Source organism: Chelonia mydas, chromosome 8 (genome assembly GCF_015237465.2).
Source record: "Chelonia mydas isolate rCheMyd1 chromosome 8, rCheMyd1.pri.v2, whole genome shotgun sequence".
Taxonomy (NCBI): domain Eukaryota; kingdom Metazoa; phylum Chordata; order Testudines; family Cheloniidae; genus Chelonia; species Chelonia mydas.
The window spans coordinates 40430024-40455929 of record NC_057854.1 but is presented as its reverse complement, the minus strand read 5'-3'; the positions used below and the strand labels follow the sequence as shown (position 1 = coordinate 40455929).

The 25906-nt window shown below is 46.9% G+C and overlaps 1 protein-coding gene across 12 annotated transcripts in view; it reads right to left on the bottom strand.

Moving 5' to 3' along the window:
• ATF6 (activating transcription factor 6) overlaps positions 1-25906 on the bottom strand; it is a 386674-nt gene that overhangs the window by 347984 nt on the left and 12784 nt on the right. For all 12 annotated transcript variants that reach the window (XM_037907733.2, XM_043552969.1, XM_043552971.1 and 9 more), the window contains exons 3-6: positions 24916-25003; positions 24508-24599; positions 20307-20418; positions 18230-18439 (exon numbers count right to left, since the gene is read on the bottom strand). In XM_037907733.2, coding sequence (XP_037763661.1) covers positions 18230-18439; positions 20307-20418; positions 24508-24599; positions 24916-25003 — 502 coding nt within the window. The remainder of the gene's footprint in view (positions 1-18229; positions 18440-20306; positions 20419-24507; positions 24600-24915; positions 25004-25906) is intronic.

Below are 25906 nucleotides of genomic sequence, written 5' to 3'. Positions count from 1 at the left end.
AAGTTTGAACAAGGAGCACATATTACTGCTGCTGAAGGGAACAGGGCCAAATGAAGCCTGAACCCCAAGTAAGGAGATGGCCCAGGGAGCAAGAGAGGTTTTCAGCCTGGCTTTGGTTGTACGAGCAGCTCAGACCTGTGAAGGAAATCCTACTAGCACAGCAGTCACAGAAACAGACAGCTGGAGACACAGCAAGGACCAGCATTCACCACCCCGAGCTTGCATTGCACCGAAGCATCAGCTACTACAAACGGCGGGGTGGGGGGGGAGAGTTGGGTGGTTAAGTTAAGAATACTCAGTTATGTAAGCACTGGGGATTCTGCAGTGCATTATTGTTAGAGTTAAGTGTTTCTTCTCCAAGGGCCACTTAATGGTCCCTTTTACTAGTTCTGGTTATGCATCCACATAAAGTCAGTGCCATTGTGTCTGAGAACAGGGTAAATCCTTGCCTCCTCTAGGACATGGCTCAAACTGAGCCAGTACTCAGTGGCACAGCACATTGGCACAGGCTGCAGTCTATAGATACAGGCATTGGTATAAGTTAAGGCAGGAATGCATACAGCCTACAAGCCTCAAGGCCTGTAGTACAGTAACTCCTCACTTAAAGTCATCCTGGTTAACATTGTTTCGTTGTTACGTTGCTGATCAATTAGGGAACATGCTCGTTTAAAGTTGTGCAATGCTCCCTTATAACTTGTTTGGCAGCTGCCTGCTTTGTCTACTGCTTGCAGGATTCTCTGGAAGAGCAGCCCCTCCTCGTGGGGATTAGAACCGGGGGGGGGGGGGGGGGGGCCGGCCGCCCCCCCCCCCCCCATCAGCTCCACAAAATTCCCAGCTCGGCAGCTGCAGCAGTTTAGCTGTACGTTCCCCCACTGCCATGCTTCTCCTGACCTGCCCTCTACCTTGGAGCTGCTCCCGGGAGCTTCCTGCTTGCTAGGGGATGAGGGGAGAGGGGTGCTGATGTCAGGATGTCCCCCTGTTCCTGCCTCCCCCCATCCCTGCTCCATACCTCCTCTCCACAAAGCATAGGAGGGGACAGTCACATGGCTGGGGACAGAATGGGGGGGAGCTTGCAGGAAGCTATTGCTTCCAGTCTGAACTCGCTGATCTGTTTAAAAGGGCAACGTACTTGAAGTGCGGTCAGCATACTTAAAGGGGCAATGCACGTCTCTCTCTCTCACTCATGCATGCACCCCCCAGCACTTTGGAAAGTCAGCACCTGTGCAGCCATGCATGTGCTGTCAGGAGGAGGGAGTGGTGTGCTCCAGCTGGATAGCGTGGGTTCATCATCATGTTCAGTTTTTGCAGGGAAGTGTTTGCAACTACTGCCCTGCATCTATTGAGTTTCCTCCCTCCTGAGGGCAGACCAGGAGAAGCACGGCAGTGGGGGGACATACAGCTAAAGTGCTGCCTTGTAGAGTGTGAGGCTACATTAACAGCAGCATATTAACCCCTGCAGGCTCAGCCGAGTGCTAGCTCATCATTTAGCAGAAAGGCATTCCCTGGAAAATATTCCACCCTCTTACTCCACAACCTCAACCAAGCTTTATAATCATTCATTGCTGTGTACAATATTAAACTGTTTGTTTAAAACTGTTTAAAACTTATACTGTATATGTATATAATGTCTTTTGTCTGGTGAAAAAAATGTCCCTGGAACCTAACCCCCACTATTAACATTAATTCTTATGGGGAAATTGGATTCACTTGACATCATTTTGCAAAAAGTCGCATTTTTCAGGAACATAACTACAACGTTAAGAGAGGAGTTACTGTACAATAGCTTAGCTAAACGAATCAAGGCATAAGGCCCAAAAAGCATAAACAGATAACCAGGAGTAATCCTAGATCACAAGATAAACCTCTACTCCGATATAACGCGACCCGATATAACGCAGGTTTGCATACAACACGGTAATGCTCCAACACGCTGCTCTGAGCAGTGTGTTAAGGGTGCCGGGCCAGGACCGAGGGGTTGGATAAGGAGCAGAGGGTCTCAGGGGTGGGGGAGCCCCTGACCGCCCAGAGTCTGGGAGGCAGGAGCTGGGGGGGGCACTTTTTGGGGGCCCGCAGTCCCAGAGTGGCCCGGGGGATTAGCGGGGGGCCGGGAGCAGCCCGCTCCACTTCCCCAGCCCCAGTCGTGTCACTCGGGGGAGGGGGCTTGGGGGAAGGGATCCCCCCTGCACTCACCAGCAGCGGCGGAAGTGGAGTAGCCCGGCCCCAGCCCGCTCCACTCTGCCAGCTCCCAGCCGCGGCGCTCCGCTTCCCGCCGCTGGTGAGTGCGGGACCTTTCCCCAGTACCCCCCCAGTGACATGGCTGGGGCTGGGGAAAGGAAAGCGGAGCAGGCTGGAGCCGCGTCACTCCACTTCCCGCCACCGGTGAGTGCAAAGGGTGTCCTTTCCTCAACCTCCCCGCACTCACCGGCGGCGGGAAGCAGAGCAGCCTGGCCCCAGCCCACTCCACTCTGCCAGCTCCCAGCTGCAGCGCTCCGCTTCCCGCCACAGATGAGTATGGGGGGGCGTCCTTTCCCCAACCTCCCCACACTCACTGGCGGTGGGAAGCGCAACGCCGCAGCTGGGAGGTGGCGGAGTGGAGCAGGCTGGGGCCGTGTTGCTCCGCTTCCCACCGCTGCCGGTGAGTGCCTGTCAGGGGGCACGGGGTGTGGATCAGGGTCGGGGCAGTCAGGGGACAGAGAGCAGGGGTCGGGGGTGGGGTCCTGGGGATGAATAGGGACGGGGGTCTCTGGAGGGGGCAGTCAGGGAACAAGGGGGGCCAAAGCAAGTTCAATATAACGCGGTCTCACCTATAACACGGTGAGATTTTTTGTCTCCCGAGGACCGCGTTATATGGGGTAGAGGTGTAACACAAGATGGAATGCTGTAATAAACAAGTATGACTGAAGTGCAGACAGGTAACCACAAGATGCCAGTTAATATCAGATTGAGATATGCTAAGTTTGGAGCAGCAGGAGATGTCAGACCACAAGAATGCCATGGTAACTAATTGACATACAAGCTAATAAGCTTGAGGTAAAAGGACTAGTAACCTACGGGAGAAGGGCACCCCAACATTAGTAGGGTAAGGAAATACAAATAAGGAAAAGGGGCTGAAACCTCTACTGAATATGCATAGTGGGAGTCAGCATAACACATAATAAAAGCTGCATCCCAGCCTGTGTGCCCTGGGAGATGGCAGAATGACAACCCCAGGTGATGATGCTGGGGGTGATGATGGGCTTTTTCTGCAAGAGATGGTGAAAGTATATGGATGCTCAGACATGAGACATTCTGACCATCTTATATTATTTATCTATTTTGCTGGGCTGGAGTGTTTGTGATTTTGCCAACTGCACTAAAAAAACATTACAGGGACAGAACGCCATTCCTAAACGTAGCTTTCTCCTTCGTGCGCACTGGAGGCCCCGTAATAACTGTTAATATTTCTGGGACTGGTCACAAGACAGAACCCTGCCAAACCACAGAATGCAAATTAACACATGATCAGGCAACACTGTTTCATGCTATCATCTTGCTCTCCAAAATCTAGGCCTCCATTAAAATAGCATAAAGGACAGTTTGCAAGCAGTTTTTCAACCAATTTAAATCGGTAGAAAAACTGATTTAATTCAAATCAATCACTGCACCACTTGAAACCTTAGAAGTGTGGAAACTTCAGAAGACTGCTGAGATTGCCCAATGCTATTGGCTAAGGAATATTGATACACCTCTACCCCAATATAACGCAGTCCTCGGGAGACAAAAAATCTCACCGCGTTATAGGTAAGACCGCGTTATATCGAACTTGCTTTGGCCCCCCTTGCTCCTTGTTCCCTGACCGCCCCCTCCAGTGACCCCCGTCCCTAATCATCCCCAGGACCCCACCCCCTACCCAACTCCCCTGCTTCTTGTCCCGGCTGCCCCGACCCGCATCCACACACCCCACCCCCTAACAGGCACTCACCAGCAGCAGCGGGAAGTGGAGCAACACAGCCCCAGTCAACTTCACTCCACCACCTCCCAGCTGAGGCACTCTGCTTCCCACCGCCGGTGAGCGTGGGGAGGTTGGGGAAAAGACGCCCCCCACACTCTCCTGCGGCAGGAAGCGGAGCGCTGCAGCTGGGAGCTGACGGAGTGGAGCAGGCTGGGGCTGGACTACTCCGCTTCCCACCGCCGGTGAGTGCGGGGAGGCTGAAGAAAGGACACCCTCCACACTCACTGGCGGCAGGAAGCAGATTGACGCAGCCCCAGCCCGCTCTGCTTTCCTTGCCCCGGCCCCAGCCGTGTTGCTGGGGGGGGATTGAGGAAAGGTCCCGCACTCACCAGCGGCGGGAAGCGGAGCACCGCGGCTGGGAGCTGGCAGAGTGGAGCAGGCTGGGGCCAGGCCGCTCCATTTCCACCGCTGCTGGTGAGTGCGGGGGGGATCCCTTCCCCCAAGCCCCCTCCTCCAAGTGACACGGCTGGGGCTGGGGAACCGAAGCGGGCTGCTCCTGGCCCCCCGCTAATCCCCCGGGCCACTCTGGGACTGCGGGCCCCCAAAAAAGTGCCCCCCCCAGCTCCTGCCTCCCAAACCCTGGTGAGGGAGCCCCTGACCACCCCTGAGACCCTCTGCCCCTTATCCAACCCTTCGGTCCTGGCCCAGCACCCTTAACGTGCTGCTCAGAGCAGTATGTCAGAGCTTTACCGCGTTGTACGCGAACCTGCGTTATATCAGGTCACGTTATATCGGGGTAGAGGTGTATAACATTTATAGATAACTAAAGTTTATGCATCTTTGGAGCTAGAATACAATGTTCAGCTTTGATGGGGGAGGTTACTAAGCTTCCTCCAGAACTAAATTGGTGCAGGGGGAGGAAAAGGAAGGGGGAAGATTGGTATTTACTGCAGATCCCAGGACAATTCCAAAGAAGTATCCATCCCTTGGGGGAAATTGAACATACAGGTTTCAGATCATAGAATATCAGGGTTGGAAGGGACCTCAGCAGGTCATCTAGTTCAACCCCCTGCTCAAAGCAGGACCAATCCCCAGTTTTTGCCCTAGATTCCTAAATGGCCACCTCAAGGATTGAACTCACAACCCTGGGTTTAGCAGGCCAATGCTCAAACCACTGAGCTATCCCTCCCACCCAGGAGGCAAAGAAAGGGCATAGAGGAACAGCCTGAACTGCCTCAGAGTCCCTCATTCTGATCCAAAAAGTGACATGAGATTGTAACCAAGTGGGCAAAACCCCGCTAGAAGGATTGGAAGGACTGGAACTGCCCAGGTTTAGATGTGGAAGAAAGGTCACACCTGATGCACTTAGCATGTGTAAAGACTTACTGTTTTAGGATACGTTTTCACTGTATTGCTTTTTTCCTAAATAAATGTACTGTGGTGTGTGAAATCTCGTCAGTAGTAAAGAGGACCCCTACGTCATTCAGTGCATGGGACGAACGCTGCTGAAATAATGAGCAGCTATTCAATATTTTGTTTTAATGTACGGCCAGCCACTGCTCTGAAGACAGAACTATTCATTTCCTCATGGGGTTTTCTATGGTGATCATTACAGTATCCAAGTGCTTCACAAATATTAATACGCCCCTATGAGAGGAGGGAGTATTATCCCCATTGTACAGATGGGGAACTGAGGCATTAAGGAAATACAGATAAGGAAATTCATGAATTTGTTAATGTAAAAAGTATCCACTAACTTCAGGTGCCCCATTTGAGACACCTAAGACTGGTTTTTCAGAGAACTTAGCACATACAGCACTTCATATGTTCAAAGCTCCTACTGAACTCAGTTGCAAGTGTGAGTTCTCAGCATGTCTGCAAATCAGACCCTGAACTAGTGGGTGCCTCACTTTCTGGCTGCCCAAATTAGTGACCACCTGGGAAAAGTTTGTTTAAGTGACTTGACTGATATTATTACACAGTAACTCTGGGGCAGAGGCAGGAATAGAATCCAATTATCCAGGGCTGCATTCAACTGCCTTAACCCTGAGACCATCCCTTCTCTTTCTGCAACCCGCTGTCTCATTCACTACACACCTTCCAACTCCTGCAACAAATGGGGGAGGGCTCGTACAGACAGCAGCCTCCTTCACTGCACAGCCCTGATTCACGCAAAAGGCAGATCGATCCTGTGCACTGAATGAGGCAGGGTCCCGCAGGGAAAAAATAGTATGTGATCATGTGGTTATAGATTATGCCATATTGGATACACACAAGGGGGCCAAATTAAGGTTGCATGACATTTCCTACCTTGAGTGCTTGCCTTTGCAACCTTATTAATGTGCTTTTACTGCATGTTTGTCTAATTTCTTTGGTTTTTAAAAGAGCAAACTGGAAAAATAAAATTCCATTATGTGGCATCATACTGACACCCACGTGGCTCATCAGCAGTTGAGTTAATTTTGATGAATAAGTGGGCCTAGATAACCACACAAATCTCTGCCACTTGAAGTAATGGAGTAAGTGATCACAGTAGTACATTCATTGACCCTGTGTGGCAAAAAAATTGCCACTGGAAAGGCTGTTTTTACAGAGAGGAGCTACAAGCAGCATTCTTAAGGGCTTGAAGAACTTTTGTCACAAGTCTGGTGAATAGTAGGTTTAAGTCCCATGTTGGCACTTGGTCTCTGACCAGTGGATACAAATTGGGCACTCCCTTTAGGAGTCAGTCAAGTGACATCAAGTGACAAGAACGGAGACTCCCTCAACCGGACAGTGAAAAGCAGAAACTGCAGACAAGTGCACTCTAATGGATGCTAAAAAAACCTTGGTTCTAGAGATGCAGTAAATTAATGTGTGTGCTGCATAAATTGCTGTTAACTGCCCATATGCCAATCCTTCTTCCACTTCAGTGTAATGCTTGAGAATGGCATGTTTGCTGGAGAGTCTACACTTCAGCAGAGCAGAACAATTCATCTCATAGCACAGGCAGCCAGATGAAGAGACTGAGGATCAGGTTGTAATGTCCTGTGACCAGAGCTTTTGTGACACTGGGTGGTACAGAGGAAGATTACAGGTCTGCTCTGGGTACCAGAAATTTCTGGCCCATGCTGGGGCTATCAGGATCACCCAGGCCCCGTCTGGTCCCAACTTCCTGAACAGTTGAGGGACCAGTGGAATCAGCAGGACTGTGTGCTGGAGCTGTGTGTTCGACACTCACAGAAAGGCATCTGTCAAGGCCCCTTTGCTATCCCTCATCAAGAGCACTGCAGGGGACACAGAGTTGGTCCTGGTGGCAAAAAGTAAAGGGGAAGACCCCACTTGCTGAACAGGAGTTTGACCACACAGGCTGTTTGAGAGACTATTCATGCTTTTCCTAAGTCCTCCAGGAAATCCTATCTGCCAGATCATCCTCCCTTGATAGATGCAGCAATACCAGATAGATGTTGTGCTATATTCACAACTCCATGAATTTGCCACTTCCTTGCACACGGTCTCGGAACAAGCATTTTCTTGCTTATGGACAGCAAGCATAAGCATCTGTTGTCCATCTGTTCTACTTTTCCTATAAGCTGAGGTAGGATGGATTTCTGGGCCCATGGGATGGCTCACAGTTCTAGCAGATTGGTTCCCCATTGATTCCAAAGTCTCTGGCAGTGCACGCCATAGTCCAGCTTGGATGTAATTGGACTGCTTTTGCTGAGGTAGCTGGAGGAATGCAGCGGACCCATCTCAAACTGTATTCTGTGGGGCTCCACCAACTTATCTGCTTTGGGATCTTTGGAGATATGGTGAACATCAGGTCAAGACTGTCCACATTGAATCTGTAGTTCTGGGACTGACAACTGGGGCTTGAGACAGGCTTGGGGAGAGTGAAGACTAGGCGACTATATCTGTCTGGAGGGTATGTCTCTGAGCCAAAGAGCGATTGGGCACCTGCATCCATCTTGGGAAACGTCCTACAGCAGGAAGTGCTCCATTTAAAGCCCTAAAAGGGCTCTGATGTAGTTGGCATCAAGGTAAAACTAAAAATAGACAAAATTACTTTAACAACTTACAAAAGCTCTAAAACTTCCTAGGTTATCTAGACTCAGGATATGTCTACACTGCAATCAGAGGTGTGCTTGCAGCCTGGATTGGAATACCAGTAGTAGCTTTAATCTAGCTAGCACAGCTAAAAATACTAGTGTAGCCGCGGCAACATGGGCTTAGAATCATAGAATATCAGGGTTGGAAGGGACCTCAGGAGGTCATCTAGTCCAACCCCCTGCTCAAAGCAGGACCAACCCCAACTAAAGCATCCCAGGCAGGGCTTTGTTAAGACTGACCTTAAAAACTTCTAAGGAAGGAGATTCCACCACCTCCCTAGGTAACGCATTCCAGTCTTTCACCACCCTCCTAGTGAAAAAGTTTTTCCTAATATCCAACCTAAACCTCCCCCACTGCAACTTGAGACCATTACTCCTTGTTCTGTCATCAGCTACCACTGAGAACAGTCTAGATCCATCCTCTTTGGAACCCCCCTTTCAGGTAGTTGAAAGCAGCTATCAAATCCCCCCTCATTCTTCTCTTCCGTAGACTAAACAATCCCAGTTCCCTCAGCCTCTCCTCATAACTCATGTGTTCCAGTCCCCTAATCATTTTTGTTGCCCTCCGCTGGACTCTTTCCAATTTTTCCACATCCTTCCTGTAGTGTGGGGCCCAAAACTGGACACAGTACTCCAGATGAGGCCTCACCAATGTCGACTAGAGGGGAATGATCACGTCCCTCGATCTGCTGACAATGCCCCTACTTATACATCCCAAAATGCCATTGGCCTTCTTGGCAACAAGGGCACACTGTTGACTCATATCCAGCTTCTCGTCCACTGTAACCCCTAGGTTCTTTTCTGCAAAACTGCTGCCGAGCCATTCGGTCCCTACTCTGTAGCGGTGCATGGGATTCTTGCGTCCTAAGTGCAGGACTCTGCATTTGTCCTTGTTGAACCTCATCAGATTTCTTTTGGCCCAATCCTCCAATTTGTCTAGGGCCCTCTGTATCCTATCCCCTACCCTCCAGCGTATCTACCACTCCTCCCAGTTTTAGTGACATCTGCAAACTTGCTGAGGGTGCAATGCACACCATCTCCAGATCATTTATGAAGATATTGAACAAACCGGCCCCAGGACCGACCCTTGGGGCACTCCACTTGATACCGGCTGCCAACTAGACATGGAGCCATTGATCACTACCCGTTGAGCCGACAATCTAGCCAACTTTCTATCCACCTTATAGTCTGTATAGTACTTGCACTGCTAGCCCATGCTGAAATTTGTACCATGCCTTCGCTGCTATTTTTACCTGTACTAGCTAGATTAAAGCTCGTGCAGAAATGCAAACCCATTCCGCAATCATACCTCTGACTGCAGTGCAGACACCCTTAGTAAGAATCCTAAAACAAGTGAGTGAGCCAAATTGGCAGTTTTCCAGAAGGTTCCAGATCACTGAGGCGCAGATACCACGATCCATAAGTGGGAATATGCACTGACTCCCTGAAGTACATTTTCCATTTCAGAACTAGACCCCTTCCAGCACAGTCCAGAACTGCAGCGCTCAGAGGATGACATGACAAGATAAGAATTCTGGAACCAGGTCTTACAGTGTAATGATTACTGTTGATTGCCCCACTTACTCACTAGTCAAGTAGGGTTGCCAACTTTCTACTCACACAATACTAAACACCTTTGCCCCGCCCCCTGCCCCACACCTCCTCCGAGGCCCCACCCATTCTCCGAGGCCCCCCCCCCCCTCACCCCATCCCCCTCTCCCTCTGTCACGCGCTCTCCCCACCCTCACTCACTCGCTCATTTTCACTGGGCTGGCTCAGGGGGTTGGGTAGCAGAAGGGGATGAGGCCTTCAGGGTGCGGGAGGGGGCTCCAGGCTGAGGCAGTGGTTGGGATGTGGGAGGGAGTGAGGGCTCTGCTGGGGGTGAGGGGTCTGGGGTGGGACCAGGGATGATGGGTTTGGGGTGCAAGAGGGGGCTCCAGGCTGGGCATGAGTGGTTTGGAGTGCAGGACGGGGCTCCGGACTGGTGGCAGGGGGTGGGGTGGGGGGGCACTGAGGGCTCCATCTGGGGGTGCAAGCTCTGGGGTGGGGCCAAGGATAAGGAGTTTGGGGTGCAGGAGGGGGCTCCGGGCTGGGGCTGAGAGGTTTGGGGTGCGGGAGGGGGCTCCCGACTGGTGCAGGGGGTTGGAGTGCAGAGGGGGTGAGGGCTCCGGCTGGGGGTGTGGGCTCTGAGGTGGGGCAGGGAATGAGGAGTTTGGGGTGCAGGAGGGTGCTCCAGGTTGTGGCTGAGGAGTTCAGAGGGTGGGAGGGGGATCATGGCTGGGGCGTGGGAGGGGGTGCAGGCTCCAGGTGGCGCTTTCCTCAGGCGGCTCCCAGAAGCAGCGGCATGTCCCCCCTTCGGCTCCTATGCAGAGGCACGGCCAGATGACTCTGCAAGCTGCCTGGGTCCACAGGCACCATCCCCGCAGCTCCCACTGGCAACCAATGGGAGCTGCGGAGCTGGCACTTGGGGCAGGACCAGCGTGCAGAGTCCCTTGGCTGTCCCTACACGTAGGACCCAGAGGGGGGACATGCCTCTGCTTCCGGGAGCCACAACAGGCAGGGAGCCTGCCTTAGCCCCGCTGCACTGCCAACTGGACTTTTAATGGCCCGGTCAGCAGTGCTGACCGGAGCCACCAGGGTCCCTTTTTGACCGGGCATTCCGGTCAAAAAACGGACACCTGGCAACCCTATAGTCAAGACCTCAATATTTCTCCCCACCTCCTTTTCAAAAGCTGGTCCCCAATTTTAAACTACTGGGGAGGGGGGACTTATTCTCTAAGGCTCATAAGATAAAAAGGGACAACTTTTGAGACCCACAAATCAGAGAATGATTGAGAGAGATCCCAAATCTGTAGGACAGCCACTTTAATGGCAGGGCTATGGTGTCTGCTGTTGTATGATTGCACTGACCAGTGCTCAGCATAGTCCACACGGCTCTGGGTAAAGGCTTGGAGCCAGAATCCAACAGTAATGTTTGTTAGCCACTTGGGAATCCCTATGAACATAAGATGGTGTAGAAAATAAGATGGTGATCATAAGGAAGTCGGAGATACTTTAAGTTGCTTCATGTCTTTGTAGTTTCCCAGTGTACTAGTTTTATTATTGTTTAATCAGAGTTTACATCTTTCTGTGTCTCATTCTTCCCAACTCTTTGCCCCCTCCTGTACAGTTATTAAATTAAAACATTTAATGAGTTGAAATATGACTCATAAGCAAAATATACAGGCTAACTCAAAGGGGCATAGATAAATAAATGATAAGCAAATAGTATAAATTACAGACATTCAAAATCAGACAGGTCCTTAAGTTACGTAAAATTGAAACCGTTTTTCTGAGAAATAGCCCTTCTTATACAAAACAGCTTATGGGGGCGGGTGAGGGAGAGCTGACCAAAGCTTAACAGAAACATCTGCAGGTTAAATTAAGGGAAAAAAGGACTTTATGAAGGCACTGAAGGGTAATGCAGCATTGTCACTGCAGCATTTTCCAAACTTCTGAAAGCTGAAAAATGAAATCCATCACTATGCCCTTCAACCTGCCATGTGTTGTTACAAGCCTACCCAAAACGAGCACATTGTGTAGATCTTCAAAGCGTTACTAACTCTCATGATTTTTATCATAAGTCTCATAATATTTGGCATTTTTCTTAAAGCCCAGCTCCTGCAGCCATATTATGCAAGAATCTCAATTTTACTCCTTCCCAATCCCCGTGTAATTTCTAGTCCTCATGCTTGCAGGAAAAGAAGCTTGAAAGTGTGAACCGTAAAGGCTCAAACACAAGCAGGAAACTAAGAAAGCACCTGATATTTATTGTTTTTTAAATTTCATGCATTTTAAACCTATCATGATTTTTCAGAGGCCCAACTCGTGATTTTTGAACGCTTGGGATGGGCAATACTATCTTCATACTACGATAATACTTCTTTTCTTCCAAGCTTTGATGAGCAATGAAACAGTAACACTGACATTCAAAGCATCGTCACTGACACATGAGTTAGCATTTCCCGAAATGAATGGGGCAGTTCACATCTCAGAGCTATGGTTTCAGGCTCTCTGCAAACTCAGTCAGCTATCCTTGAACCATTTACACTTAAGTACATTCTCAAGGTTTACTCTGCAATCATAACTGCTAGAGACTTAATTGGTTTTTGTTTCTTAATGACAAATGAGACTTTTCAGAACAGTTGAGAGCCCTATAAGCATCTTCCAGCCCACATTATACTGTGAGCGTAAGTTCTGTAGGCAGGAACTACCTTTTCATTATGTGCGCACAGTGGGGCTGAGCCCCCACTGGAGCCATTAGGCGCTGCAGCAATACAAAACAAAGGATAATAAAACATTCTTGAAAGACTTTTCAACCCAAAGCGTATCCTACAGCAGTCTAGTCTCTAACTGACATAGCTATGGATAAGTGTAACAAAAAGCCTCCCCTGGCTCCGCCTTCTCTATTGCTATTTGTCTTCACTTTCAAGGCCCTTCATGACCAATGCCAACACCCCCTTTTGACCAAATGCACCCCTGCATACACACTCTACAATCTATTGTAATAATCTTTGTACAGAATATGCCTTGGAGGTATCATTTGAAAACTAACTCCTCAATGGTCAATCATATCATGATAAAAATGTGTGCAGCAATATTATATTGTAAAGTTATAAACACAAGCTGAAATTAGATCTGAAATGCGTTTACCAGACAAATGTACTTAGCAGTTCCTCAAAGACAGAAGACAGGCTGATGCCTCTAGCCAGGTGTCATCCAAGCCGATGGGCAATCACTAAGGCTATGTTTATGTCACGGAGATTACGGAAGTCATGGAAGCCGTGACTTCCAGAGATCTCCGTGACATTTTCTGCTTCAGCCCCTGGGGCCACGGGACTGGAGCTGGCAGCCAGCAGGGCCCTGGCAGGGTTCCAGCAATGGGGGACAGCCTCCTCAGGCTCCTGCTGCACGGTTCCAGTGACAGGGTTCCAGCAATGGGCGACAGCCTTGCATGGGGAGGGGGGAAAGCAGGGACCCCGCAGCTCCCAGCCACCACAGTGGTGGGGGAAACCATGGAACCGCAGCAGCAAAAGTCACAGACAGGGCACAGGCTTCCATGAATTTTTTGTTTATTGGCCATGACCTGTCCGTGACTTTTACGAAAAATAACCATGACAAAATCTTAGCCTTCGCAATCACCAGTCAAGTGACTATTCATTGGCAAGGAAGGGAGGCAAGAACAAACAGATCTGCATCTTAGCACACAACAGCATGAAAACTCTTTGACCAAGAGACTCCTTGTCTCTGTCTTCAAAGCAGGAATAAACTTTATCTAGGGGTAACCCTCAAGAAAATGCATTTCAAAGGGGACTAGACTATAAAAGTGAGAGGGAAAAACACCTCAAGGTCTCTCTCTCTCTCTCTATTCATCTCTCTCTCTCTCTCTCTCTCTCTTTCACCTAAGACAACAAAAGAATCATCCTTTGGAGCAGATTCTGGCCTGAGAATTTGGTCAGCAATGTTACTGGAAACACGTGGTAAGGAATTTCACCTTGAACCAAGTCTAGTCTGTCAAATTTTAGTACTAGGAAGCATTTCCTCTTTATTTCCCTTGTTATCATTTCTGACTTTAATGACTTATACTTGTCCTCACTTAAAACCCATCTATTTGTAGCTAAATAAATTTGTTTTATTGTTTAATCAAAACTAATCCACTGCTGTGTTTAAACTGAATTGTGTGGGTAACTCCATTTAAAGTAGCAAACTGTTGATATTGATCCTCTTAGAGGGGAAATGGACTTAAAATACTGTATCTGAACTGTCCAGGAGAGGGCTGGACTGTGCAGAAACAAGTTTTGCAGACTAGGAGTGTGTTGGAGTTACCCTGCAAGTGGTAATCAAGGCTGGTGCAAACTAGAGTGTGACTGGAATGTGCTGGAAAGCTGCAGCTATGCACAGACACCAGGTTGCAAGCTACAGCAGCAAAGCATGATGAGGTACCGCAGGTTGCAGGGCAAGAGTGACACAGCTTCTCACTGGCCTGGAATGCACTCCAGAATGTCATATCCTCTCTTCCCTCCCCACCCCCCACATCTATTGTGTCACTCACTATTGAGATGTTGACTCATACCTCCAGTTGGCCCATGATCCCATCTTCCATTGCCCTCTTGTTAAATTTTCAAGTAAGCATCCCCGTGCTTTCTCCCACGCTGCTGCTCATGCTTGGGAGGAGCTCCCCATAAATGTCCATAAAGCCACCTCACTATCCTCCTTCAAATCTCTCCCTAAAACTACTTTGCTGTGATATCTACAAACATCTTGACAACAGTTAAGCCACTGGTGTCCTGAGACCACTGCCCATAATGCTGACCAATCTCACTGTAATCACTCCGTCTGTCTGTCTGTTGTGCCTTGTACAGCACCTAGCACAATGGGGTCCCAGGCCATGACGAAGGTGACTAGGCACTATGGTAAAACAAATGACAATATAAAGGTCCACACATTATATATTTGTACAGTGCCTGGCAAAATGGGCCCTAGCCTCTAAGCACTGCTGTAATACTAATTAGATTAAGAAGATCTGTAACCAAAATCAAAGGTCATACTACACCAAATGCAGAAGGAAAAACCTCTCTTCACCTGAGCTTCCTATTTGTGACTCAAGAAGCAGCCCAGGGTCTAAACAACTCTGATTTACAAACACAGGCTGCTTACCATAAGTTAGCAAATCTGATCTAACTAGTCAGTTTCTTCCGGTTGCTTCCTGATTTCTCTAGCACCTTTAATCTCAAGATCCTAGTGCTCTGCAGTACTGAAATTCAGCCACCCCAGAGGTGGAGAATACAGCCAACAATTGCCCACTGCAGTAGATAGGTGGAATTTGGCTAAGGACACCCTGTAAGACTGGGGGAACGGCTCCACAGAAGAGTTTTCTTCCTCAAGAGTTTATGACAAAGTTTACAATCAGAAAGCAAACAGAAATTTCGGCAGGAGCCCTGGGTGTGTGGATCCTGACCTCCCAAATGATATTCCCTCCCCACATGCCCTCCCCAAGCCACATTCATACCACCTATGCCAGGGAAGGGGGAAGCTGATCTTATGTTAACACTTGTTCACAAGGGCCAAGTAGTACCCCTTCTCACCACTGTCATATTTCCACTCTTACAGAAAGGGATCTTTTCACCATTTTATTCCAGATACTACTGAAATGCATTGCATCTCATAGGACAAGTACTTCGAAAGGATTAAGGGCTGTATTACCCCAACTAGAAAATGAACTTGTAGTTCAGGCAGTCTGATAATTTAGGCAAATCATACCTGACAAAAACTTTCTGCCAGTCTCTCTGGCTTTAGCCTAACTCCTAGTGGAAAAGCAATCAATAGTGAAGACATATTTCCTTAGATCTCTACCAAAGCATTTACACACACACACCACAAAACAAGTTTCACATTTCCCGCTACTTGCATTCAAAACATTTTTAGTGCTGAACTGCAAGTATTTTTCGCCATCTGCTGGTCAAAATATGTAACTACATGAGACAGTTTCAGAGAATCAGTGGCCATTCCACACAATGTCTGTTCTGAATTTGCAAGAGGATAAAATACAGCTCTGAGCTTGTCAATGAAGACTGAACCCATTTCAGCAAATAACAGAGCAAGTATGGCAGCCAAACCCAAGAATGCAGAGCTTAGGGGACTGTTAATGGATAAGGAACCTTTCCTCTCTAACGACAGGTTTCAGAGTAACAGCCGTGTTAGTCTGTATTTGCAAAAGAAAAGGAGTACTTGTGGCACCTTAGAGACTAACCAATTTATTTGAGCGTAAGCTTTCGTGAGCTACAGCTCACTGCATCCGATGAAGTGAGCTGTAGCTCACGAAAGCTTATGCTCAAAGAAATTGGTTAGTCTCTAAGGTGCCACAAGTACTCCTTTTCTTTCCTCTCTAGTTCGCTAGTTCAAAGCTGGCACAGGGCTGGGTGTGACCAGTCAGCAACCTCTGATACCTCTTCGGTGGCCCATCTGAACTGAAATAATAGTTCCAGTTCTTTTGCTAGTAAGAAGCTTTCATTATCAAAACATGCACCAAAATTAAAATTAATAATAGTTTCACGTTATGAATTCTTGAGGGAAAATTTCTTTTGTAGTGTGTTATCCCTCTTTTGATATTCACCCCTTCTTGCCAACTGTTGGGAATGGGCCACATCCACCCTAATTGAACTGGCCTCGTTAACACTGACCTGCCCACTTGATAAGGCAACTCCCATCTTTCCATGTGCTGTATATTTATAACTGCCTACTTTTTTTTCACTCCATGCATCTGATGAAGTGGGTTATAGACCACGAAAGCTTATGCCCAAAAAATTTGTTAGTCTCTAAGGTGCCACAAGGACTCCTCACTGTTTTTGAAGGAGGTTTGTAACGCTAACCTAACTGTGGATATTTTCATTATTCATACAAATGTCTCTTATTTTCTGGATGCTACAAAATTCTTGGGCTCTGATTTCTGGGGCAGTGAGTTACACATGGTGCGATAAATAAAGTGGGGGGAGCTCCCTTTTATGGACACCCAGCCAGCCAGTTCGCTATAAAATCCCTCTTGGTCTGTTCTCTGTTTGCTTTACCTGTAAAGGGTTAACAAGCCCACAGGTAAAAGAAAAGGAGTGGGCACCTGACCAAAAGAACCAGTGGGAAGGCTAGAACTTTTAAATTTGGGAAAGAGAGTTTCCCTTTTGTCTGTTGTTCTTTGGGCTGGACGGACAGGGCAGCAATGCTGTAAGCAGCTTTAAGCCAGGTATGATCATAAATCATCAGGTCATACCTAGAAATACTTATCTGAACTCCAAATGTGTAAGTAGATCAGAATGTTTAGCTAGATGCAATCAGCTTTATTTCTGTTTATTTTTTAAGGCTTGTGGATCTCCTCTGTGCTAATTCCAGATGCTTTTGTTTGCTTGTAACCTTTAAGCTGAACCCCCAAGAAAGCTATTTTGGGTGCTTAATTTTTGTAATTGTTCCTTTTAAGATCTAGCCAAAAGCCTAAATTCCAGATGTATTGTTTTCCTTTTTGTTTTTAATAAAATTTACCTTTTTTAATAACAGGATTGGATTTTTGGTGTCCTAAGAGGTTTGTGCATGTTGTTTGATTAGCTGATAGTCACAGTTAATTTCCTTTGTTTCTTTCTTAGCTCTTCCCCGGAGGGCGGGGTGAAAGGGCTTGAGGGTACCGACAGGGAGAAATTCCCAAGTGCTCCTTCCTGGGTTCAAAGGGGGTTTTTTGCATTTGGGTAGTGGCAGCGTTTACCAAGCCAAGGTCAGAGAGAAGCTTGGAGTTTAATACAAGCCTGAAGTGGCAAGTATTAATTTTTAACATCCTTGCCCCCCACTTCTGCACTCGGAGTGACAGAGTGGGGATTCAACCTTGACACATGGTCATTATGCAGCGGGTAGAACAGCATTTTCTTTTTTCTTTTTAAGTATCATTTAATCACTTCAATCAATTCTGTGGAATGTCCTCTGGTCTTTTATTATGAGAAAGGATAAACAAAAGCACTCTGTTAACCTTGCCTAGACCATTTGTTATCACAAGCAAAGCTGGCAGACCCATCAACTCTGATTCCCTCCACATGCTCTTTCCTCCCTTCTCATGTACTGCTTCCTCGCCTGAAACTGCCTCTCTAAACCTGTTTGCCATGCAGCCAACCTCTCCTCAAAACCCACCTCTTCACATAATCCTACGATTTTTATTTTTAATAGATCTTAGGAAACTGAGTGTCCCAACTCCACTCCTTCTTCTTTGTCAGTATGTGGTAGTCTTGATAGCATTTTGGAGAGTATTTATATCTTTGCAAAAAGAAAAGGAGTACTTGTGGCACCTTAGAGACTAACAAATTTATTTGAGCATGAGCTTTCGTGGCTGAATGCATCCGATGAAGTGAGCTGTAGCTCACGAAAGCTTATGCTCAAATAAATTTGTTAGTCTCTAAGGTGCCACAAGTACTCCTTTTCTTTTTGCGAATACAGACTAACACGGCTGCTACTCTGAAACCTGTTTATATCTTTGCATGTCAGTAAAGCTCTTACCCTCCCCCCACTTTCTGGGTCCTCTGTTTCAGATGTCAAAGCAAACTTCACTCGCTTTACTTGCCTCAGAATATGGCATTTTCCTGTGTACCTTGAAAGAAAAAAAGAATCCATCTCAAGCCCTGCTCAACTACAACTAGTCACGTACCTTTAGGAGGGGCCGGCTGGATACTAACAACTGGCTGCTGCTTTGTCAATGGCAAAAGCGTTGGAAGAGTCCGAATAATGATGGCTTTAGGCTGAATGCCAAGGCTGGCCTGAACTTCAGGTACTGCAGGCAGCAAGAGAGGCTTGGGTTGAATTGACGGTTTGGATGTTGTCTGACTAGATCTTTTTGGTGTCTTCACAGAGCTGTTCACTGGGGAAAGAAAAAATCTGAGTTGAACCACGAGATCTAAAAATAAAAATTCTATACAGCACTGTGTGAGGGTTACTAAAGTCTTTCTTTGTCCATCTATTTATTAAAAGATGCCTCTTATACACAAATGGATTAATCTATCAGAAATAAAAGGGCTGCCTGCTAGAACTGGACTGCTGACACCTTTCAGTCAACATTTTCTTGTACAAAGCATGTGATAATTGGGCCTGCAAATTTACCCTAATTGTGAGCTCAACTGTAAAGAGTATGTGAAAGTTCATAAAATGAACTCAAGGACTGTGTTAATATCATGTTTAGTACACAACAAATGTGGGACTGGAAATTAAAAAAACAAAACTGGTGTGTTGGATAATAGGCCTAATTAGTTTGTCCACCAATGAGGGGATGGACTGTTCCACTGATAATTCCCTTTTGTGGTCCCTAAAAAGAGAGACTTTTGGGGAGAAAAAATCGGCTACTTGCACGAGCTGCATCATCATGGCTGCAGCCTCACCATCTCCTGGGATCCCAGGACTTAATCCTAATCCTGAGAGATGTCCTGACCAGACCAGGCCAGAGAGGGGGACCCAGATGACATCACCTCCTCTATCAGCTCCAGCTTAATCCCAACCACCACCTAAGATGAAACAGGATCAGACTGTAACAACAGCTCTAGCCAATCTCAACTAACATCTCTTTTCCCCAAAAGGACAGTTCCTACTTTGATCCCGTGTAAGAGACTGTCCAACAAGGGATTTTTTTCCTTCTAAAGCTCTCTCCAGCCAAAGGGAAAAGGAGCAAGAGATATTAAAACAAAAGCCTTACTTAATACTTTTACATTTCAAACGCTTTAATTGTTTTTTCTTCTTTTCTTTATCTTTAATTAAAGGTCAAAAGGACTTTAAATGGTATGTTTGCCACACTACTAAGCATGCTGAGCTCTCTGTATACATAAGCATGGCCACACTGGGACAGAACAATAGTCCATCTAGTCCAATAGCCTGTCTTCTGACAATGGACAGTGCCAGATGCTTCAGAGGGAGCAAACAGAACACAATTTATTAAGTGATCCATCCCCTGCTGTCCAGTTCCAGCATCTGGCAGTCAAAGATTTAGGGACACCCAGAACATGTCCCTGATCATCTTGGGTAATAGCCACTAATGGATGTATCCTCCATGAACTTCTCTCATTCTTTTTTGAACCCATACTTTTGGCCTTCACAACATCCCCTGGCAACTAGTTCCACAGGTTGACTGTGCTTTTGTGAAGAAGTAGTTCAATATGTTTTAAACCTGCTTCCTATTAATTTCATCAGGTATCCTCTGGTTCGTGTGTTATGTAAAGGGATAAATAGCACTTCCTTACTCACTTTCACCACACCATTCATGATTTTATAGACCCTCAGACATCTCTTTTCTAAGCTGAACAGTTCCACTCTTTTTAGTCTCTCCTCAGATGGATGCTGTTCCATACTCCTATTCATTTTTGCTGCCTTCCTCTGTACTTTTTTGAATTCACATATATCCTTTTTGAGATGGGGTGACCAGAACTGCATGCAGTATTCAAGGTGTGGATGTAACAAGGATTTATATAGTGTATTACGATATTTTCTGTCTTATTATCTATCCCTTTCCTAACGGTTCCTAACATTGTTCACTTTTTTTTATGGTTGTGGAACACTGACCAGATGTCTTCAGAAAACTATCCAGAATTACTCTGAACCCTGAACCTTGTTTAACACTGTTTAATATTGGACAGTGACTTGGTTATGTTAACACCTTTACCTCATATATTCCATCTAAATTAATACAACAGGCAATGATATATGTGCCAACTGTATGGTCAAAGAAAGCAGATCACTCTTACCAGCCTGATGTGCAGCACTGGAAGTAGGCTTTTTATCTTTCTGACTTCCAGATCTCTTGCTGTACAGAGAGAGAGGAAACATCTGGGAGCTGGTGCTGAAGTCCAAGTCTTCCTATTGACAAAGAGTATATAAAACAAATGACAAATCCTTCTCAGAACACAAGAATGTGCTTATAAAAGCATTCAAATGCTGTCCGGATTCTACTTTCAGATCTGTGCTACTGACCACAAACCTAGTATTCCACTGTTCCTCTATTAATTATTTGTACTCCAGTAGTGTTCAAAGGCCCCAATCAAGATCTAGCCCCATTATGCTCGGGCAGGGGTGGGCAAACTTTTTGGCCCGAGGGCCACATCGGGGTTGCGAAACGGTATGGAGGGCCGGGTAGGGAAGGCTGTGCCTCCCCAAACAGCCTGGCCCCCACCCCCTATCCGCCCCCTCCCACTTTCCACCCCCGGACTGCCCCCCTCCGCCCCTAACTACCCCGCCGGGACCCCACCGCTATCCAGCCCCCCCCGCTCCCTGTCCCCTGACTGCCCCCCGGTACCCCCATCCCTAACTGCCCCCCGGGACCCCACCCCCTATCCAACCTCCCCTGGACCCCACCCCCCATATCAAACCCCTCCTGCTCCCTGTCCCCCCGACCCCCCAGGACCCCACCCCCTATCCAACCCCCACTGTTCCCTGTCTCCTGACCACCTCCAACCCCCAAACCTCCGCCCCATCAAACTGCCCCCTGTCCCCTGACTGCCCCCTGCCCCTTATCCCACCACACCCCTTACCCTTACCATGCCGCTCAGAGCGGCAGGACAGGCTTATCTGAAAACCTGGGAGGTGAGCGTTGCTGTGGGGGAGGGGGGACAGCGGGGGAAGGGCCGGGGGCTAGCCTCCCCGGCCGGGAGCTCAGGGGCTGGGCAGGATGGTCCCGCAGGCCGGATGTGGCCCGCGGATGATAGTTTGCCCATCCCTGTGCTAGGGGTTCTATATATACACATGAGATATTCCTGTGGATTCTGAAGGCTAAAACAGATGATGGATGAAATAGAGAGCGGTGAAGAGACTTGCCCAAGTCACCCAGCATCTCAGTGACCAGGAACAGAATCCAAGTCTCCTGAGTCCCAGTCCAAGGCCACTAGACCATATGTAGTACTCCCAAGTACAGATTTCCCTGTGGGCCCCTGTGACTTCAATGGGGGCAGGCCCAATACAGCACTCCAAAGTACAGAGCTCCCATGTAGAGAGAGCAGAACACAGGAGTCAGAATGATAGAATCTAGAGATCAAAAGATCAGTGAGTCCCTCTCCTTGTTAAGACAGCATTTAGTCTCCCTATAGATGACGAATAATATTCAACTGATAATTGAAACAAAGAGTCATTCAAGCTGGGCCTGAACTAAGTTGATCTGAAAAGCTGTTTCTCATTACCGAAGAAACCAAATCATAATGCATAGCTGCTTTAAAAAAAGACCAAACAAAACACTATGCTCCTAACATCCTCTGGGGCTGAACACAACCTCTCAAATGAGGCACATACTGGCACAGCATGCAGCCAGCATGCCTCATTGGTAAGGCTAAGCTTTAGTCATGGGTATTTTTAGTAGAAGTCATGGATAGGTCACAGACAGTAAACAAAAATTCGCAGCTCCTGACCTGTCCATGACTTCTACGATAAACACCCCGGACTAAATCTTAGGTGTTCTGGGGGGCTCCGGAGGCACCGCTGCTCTGGAGGGGGGCCTCTGTGGTGATGCTACTACAGCTGGGGGGGAGGGGGATGGCCCAGGACCACAGCTACTGTAGCTCGGGGGGACCAAGCAGGGGGTTGGCCCAGGGCTGCCCCAGAAGCAGACAGTGTGGCTGGCCTTGGGGGGAGGCCCCAGGGTCAGCCACACCGGCCACTGCAGAAGTCATGGAGGTCACAGAATCTGTGACTTCCATGGCATATTCGCAGCCTTACTCATTGGCAGCAAAGCAAATAATTCACACTGATGCTCTTCAGATGCCACAGGCACCCAAACACTTCAGAGCATAGCTCATCGTCCTGGCCTTATGGTACACACTTGTTTAAAGGATTAGGACCTAGCTACCTCAAAGACCACTTTATCCACTACATTACCCCTGTGTTGCACTGACTGCCTGCAAGTTCCTGGATGGAGTTCAGACAGTTGCTTGTAATCTTGAAAGCCCTAAATGATTTGAGGCCTAATTACTTCAGAGACTGCCCTTCTCCTCATGTCATGCTGGTACAGTTGCAATCAGCAGAGCCACCCAAGCTGCAGCTCCATCATTAAGTGAAAGGAAGCAGTTGGCAGGAGTACTCCACAAAGGTCTCTCAATTCCCTTCAGTCTGCCAGGCCCTGGATTTAACCTTGCCTTTAATGTGAAGGCTCATCTCCCTCCTTCCCAAATGCCCAGAAGGTGATTTATGGGCTGGGAAGTTTTATGTGGACTCAGGATGTTTGTACACAGAGGGAAAAACAGTCTGCTGTGATATTTATATGGATTTTTTAATTTTAAAATAAATTATAGTTGTTGCAAGGACACGCAGGGCATGAGTTCGAATGATTTAAAAAACAAACAAACAAAAAACAAACAATGTCCTTCAGTAACTATCCACATTAGCATGATGCTACTGGATAGACCCAGATTATCAGGCACAGACAACACTCTTAGGGCCCGGAAAGTCTGCACACTGACCTCAGTGGTGATGGTGTTCAGTCCTTTTTGTGTTGCACTTAAATAAAGTGGTACTAAATGCTGTTTAGAAACGAGAGCACCTGTCCTTCCATCTGTAGGACTGGGGAGAAAGGAGGCAGCAGCTGTTGGAGGGGCAGGCCTATAGTGAGTGCTGTCGATTTCAAGACAGGCAGCTGTACACGTGCACAGCATAGTGTAAGATCTGAGGCCTTTTGCTGCAGTCATATTAGGAGAGCAGCAGCAATGAGCCAAGAAACAGAAAGTGACATCCTCACGTTTCTTCTAAATGATATCAAAACAATGTAATATCGGACTGTTAAGAAGGCACCCCTCCCAATAGTACCCAGAATCACCAAATAAGCAAGGTATCTCTTGAGATGTTTAAAGAAAACTTTGCTTGATGGCATTCTGTCTGACAAGGAATCACTTATCAACAGTTGTGATTGTAAAATCTATATTTCTACTGTTTTGTCTTTATGGTCCCTATTTCTCTATTGTTTATGTGTATGGTCTCCATCTGGTTCTTTGATTGTTCTGTCTCTTGCATAACTAATTTTGTAAGATTTATATCAGCTAAGGTGCTGGGCTATGATTGGTTAAAGAATTGTTTCACAATATGTTAGGATTGGTCAAAGAGTTATTTTGTAATATTTTAGTAAAATGATTGGTAACGGTATAGCTAAGCAGGACTCAAGTTTTACTATAAATTCAGGTCCAAGAAGGAGTCCAGCTGGGAAAAGAATAAGAATAAGGAAAGACCTGGAAGAAGAAGAACTCACCTCTAAGACAAAGCCTAAGATCAGAGCTGCTCAGAATCCTCTGTACAACTGTGCCGTGCAGCAACCACAACCCAGACGAGACCGACCTTGCCTGGCCAACAGGGAAAGTTCACCTGCATGATCAGGATCGGTGAGCATAGCATTGTATGCTTAGTGAGTGTATTCTGCTTGGTAATTGTTAATAAATAGAGGATAAGGATATTACCGTGTAAGGCCCTTTCACTGGTAAAAGGTCCTGCAAACCTGCAGAAGATTATGCCTTGAGCCCTACGAATTGGGTAAGGATGGCCCGGAGCCCTAGAAACTGGGTAAGAGTATGTGCCTTTCGCCCAGAGCCTTAGGAACTGGGAAAGGATGGGGGTGCCTAAATCAACTGGGTTACCCCTTGAGCCCTAGGAACTGGATAAAGGTGGATGCCCTAGAATGTGCGCAACAATAGGACACTTGTACATGCTTCCACACCCCATGCTGTGTACATATATGCCCCTGTTTATTTGGGTCACCCACAGTGGCAAGGAAAGAAAACACTTTATACAGGAGAATGTCAGAAGAAAAGTCAGTGTTTCAGATGTAGGTATAACAAATTTTCTCTTTCATTTATACTGTGAAATTGAACAGAATTTAAGATGAGATTGCTCCTTTCATTTGTATTTTCTATATGAACCATAAGTCAGTTCATGCAACATAACTGCACACACGTGAGGCACCAGGACTTTACTACTTACAGGCACATGCTGCACTGAAGAGTCTGATGATGGTGAAGGGACAGAACAAATTGAAGTAGCTGGCGACTGAGGGTCTTCCTTCAAGTTTTCATCTGCGAGAGAGTGGTAAGTAGGCTTTCACACTGTAAAATCTTCTAACAGTAGGAGTTTAGCTCATGCAAGAAACATGCTGTTGTATTCCAAACATTAACTTCTGGAGTAAACCACACAAGTGAATGTAGTAAGACTACAGCAACTAATCAATCTGAGACTTGTAGGGGAGACCAAAACAGTAGCCATGTCCCACCCCAGGAAAATCAATGAAGTACACAAAAAAGCCTACTCCAGCAAGCAGTACCACTGAAGTCAATATCCCTAGTAGTCACTCTTCTAAGATAATCATAGCTGAAACATTTGGCATGTAATTACCTATATAAGTATGGCTTGTCACATCCCAAGGGCCTGAATCCCAAGACATCAAGTCCAAATCAAAGTCGAGGTTATAAAGACTGTTTTCCTGTAGATGATAATTTAGCAAAAATAAGTTAGAGATGCAAAACAGAAAGTACTAAATATTGCAGCCACCAAGCACTACAGCTCTTAAGGAGGCAAAAGGATTTAGTCACCTCAATTTGCATGTTTCAGGTGGCATGGCAAGCCACAAATATACATGAGAAGTCTTGAAAGAAGAGAGCTCTCAGTTAGATTTCACAAGACAGGGTTTCCAACTAAACAGACTTGAGCTGTGGAGTTATTTGTGGCTTTAGTTCAAACCTAAAACCTGACCTGAGTATAGGGAAGTGAGAGTAATGATCATTACTACAATTATTTGTACTCCAGTAATGCCTTATTAGTAATTATTTGTATTGCAGTAGTGTCTCGAGGGCCCAGGCACTGCACTCAGTGCTGTACAAACATGTAACAAATAACTCCTTTTTAATTATTTTTTGTAAGCTGTCACTATGGAGGGGTTGCATTTTATTTCATCTTTACAGTAAACTGATCTCTTCAATTCTAAGAAAGAGTGTCCATCTTCCCTTCCAAACAAAGGAAGATTAATTCAGTTCAGCTGCTCTGAGGCTGTGCAATACATTGTGAGCGTCTTTTGTTGAAAAGTTTCTGCTGGCACATTTAACTAAACAAGATGCTTTCATTCTGAGTAGATGGGTGGGGAAGGGCCATTAGAAAAACAACAGGCCTTAAAAGAAGCTTATTTCCCACATGGGGGCCTTCCTGAGGATGCTATAAACAGCTTCCTACAAATGGCTGCTGTGATACTACAGGATCATGTGACCAGGTCACCTGGTGCTGGACTCCATCTTGGGATATCAGTATTTTTCAACTGACTGGCATGGGAACCAAGCTTTGAAACAAAGGGTTCCCGCCATATGCAAAAGCTATTTAAGGCAGGGGAGTGACA